The sequence below is a fragment of the Octopus bimaculoides genome, chromosome 17 (genome assembly GCF_001194135.2).
Source record: "Octopus bimaculoides isolate UCB-OBI-ISO-001 chromosome 17, ASM119413v2, whole genome shotgun sequence".
Lineage (NCBI taxonomy): Eukaryota > Metazoa > Mollusca > Cephalopoda > Octopoda > Octopodidae > Octopus > Octopus bimaculoides.
Window position 1 is genome coordinate 28,439,079 of NC_068997.1, and position 2,403 is coordinate 28,441,481.

Below are 2,403 nucleotides of genomic sequence, written 5' to 3' on the forward strand. Positions count from 1 at the left end.
ATCTGACAGCTCTTCCTGTTTTGCTTGAACTTCACACTGTAATTTGTTCTGTCCCCAGTGCTGCTCCTTACTTAAATGACATCCAACAGGTGAGTTGTTGTGTAGCCCAGCACTTGATCTGAATGTTTTGGTATCATAAAAATAAACTGATGGGACCGGCTTGGTCAGAGACTGCTGTTTCCCTGAACAGACGTTTACAAAACTAATCAATCATTTAAAATACCTTTAAACTGAGAAAATATTCGTAAATACATAACTGTGTAATAAAATAAGAACAAATAAACTTACTTGGATGAACATCGTCATCATCGTTTATCTTCCATGCATGGGTGGGTGGGATGGTGGACAGGAGCCAACCAAGTAGAAAAACTACCCTAGGCTACTCCATTTGTTTTGGCAGGGATTTTAAAGCTGGATGCCCTTCCTAACACCAACCACTCTGTAGAGTGGACTCAGTGCTTTTTACATGGCACCAGCACAGGCGAGGTTAGTTTTAGCCTGATTTTTACAGCTGGATGCTCTTCCAGATGCCAACCACGTTAGTGTGGACTGGATGCTTTTAACTTGGCACCAGCAGGGTAACCAAGTAACCCACAAGACAAGGAATCATAAGAGGGGTTGGGCATTTGAGGAGGGGAACAAAATATAGTAATTTGTAAGGAGAATTGTATGAATATGAGGCAACCCTTATGATTGCTGCTGTTGTTGTTGTTGTTGTTGTTGTTGTTGCCACCCAGGGAAAGTTGATGCCACAGTTGTAGGAATTGTGAAGTTTGAATCATGATATTTTGGGGGACATATATTTCTTAATTTGGTTTTTCAGTTAAAGTCATGGAAAGTTTGTGTCCCTGCTCTCTTAAAAAGGGTCAAAATCAGGTTCAACTGTCAGTTTTTTTCTGTTATCTTTTTCCAGATCCAGAAAACCATCATAGACACAGCCCTGTGTTACACACAACCAACACTTTCAGAGAACGAAGAAGGTAATTCAAAAGATCTCAAGTTCTGTGAATGAAGAATCCTAACTCACTCACGATACAGAAGGCTTTATAATTGGCATTTTTACTTGTTCACTTTAAATAATCACTTCACACTGTCTGTCTGTCCACTTGTCAGTCTGTCTGTCTGTCTCTCTCTTTCTCTCTCATGCACAGTCACTCAAATTTAGATTTTTTTTCTTGTTCTGCTTCTCTCTTCCCTCTTCAGTCAACTGTCTGCTTGTCTCTCTTTTTCTCATCCCTCTCCTTTCTTTCCCCTTTTCATCTTCTCTGCTTTCTCTCTACATTTCTCTCATGCTATCACTCCTCCTCCTCCATATTTGTTGAAATGGTCTGGAAATCAAGACATTTTGTTTAACGAGCATCGTTGTCATGCAAGCAAAATGACAATGATGCTGATGATGATTGTGTCACAATTTGTGATGAATTTGTGTCGGACACTAATCAATAATACATACTGAAGACACAGAAATCTATAATTACAGGTCTTAGCCAGAGCCTGTGGACATTGATGATCAAAGAATTACTGAAGCACTCAATGACTTCACCCTATCGGTACCTCAGTGGTTTGCTGCTTCTCTCTGAACTCTTACCGTTGCCTTTACCAATACAAACAAAAGAGGTTTGTACTATATTATTTGTTTCCTATTAACCCTTTCGTTACCAACCTGACTGAAACCAGCTCTGGCTCGTTTTCGTAAGTTCTGAATTAAAATCTTCCACCAAACCTTAGTCACAATTTATGTTCCTAACACTAAGTTATTTTACTAAATTCTTTGTTATATTTAAAGTAATTGAAAGAAATACAGAGCATCTCAAAATAAATAAATACAGTGACGAAAGGGTTGATTAATTAATCTTTTTTTTTCCATATTAATGTACAGGTGTGGCTGTGTAATTGAGAAACTTGCTTTTCAATCACCTGGTTCTTGGTTCAGTTCCACTGCATGGTACCTTGGATTAATGTCTCCTTCTATAGTCCCGTGCAGACCAAAGCCTTGTGAGTGAATTTGGTAGATGGAAACTGGAAGAAGCCAATTGTATAAATGCATGTGTGAGTTTGTGTCTCCTTGCCTTGACCTCCTGTGAGAGATGTAAATGAGTTTCACTGTCATAGAAGCAGTGTCATTCATTTCTAACTGTCTGCAAAAAAAAAAAAAATGTCTGGCCATGGGGGAGTATTGCTTTGCTGTGAAAAGGTGAGGATTGGTGACAATATTTATCTTTGTTAATTTATTTTATAGACATTATCTGATGAAGAACTGTCTTTGGTTGTTAATAATCGGAAACTGTGGAGTGCTCACCTTCATCCTGTTACACCACACGTACACGAAGTAATCCAGTCTTTGTCAGGTAATATTACTAAACATTTTATTTTCTTGTAATACTCTTAAAAACTTGCAGTTGG

At 38.3% G+C, this 2,403-nt stretch overlaps 1 protein-coding gene across 1 annotated transcript in view; it reads left to right on the top strand.

Annotated features, from left to right (window-relative positions):
• Positions 1-2,403, top strand: part of LOC106870684 (protein virilizer homolog) — a 68,649-nt gene that overhangs the window by 49,192 nt on the left and 17,054 nt on the right. Inside the window, exons 25-28 of the mRNA XM_052974140.1 lie at positions 1-89; positions 914-980; positions 1,481-1,617; positions 2,240-2,348. Of these exons, the coding sequence (XP_052830100.1) occupies positions 1-89; positions 914-980; positions 1,481-1,617; positions 2,240-2,348 (402 nt within the window). The remainder of the gene's footprint in view (positions 90-913; positions 981-1,480; positions 1,618-2,239; positions 2,349-2,403) is intronic.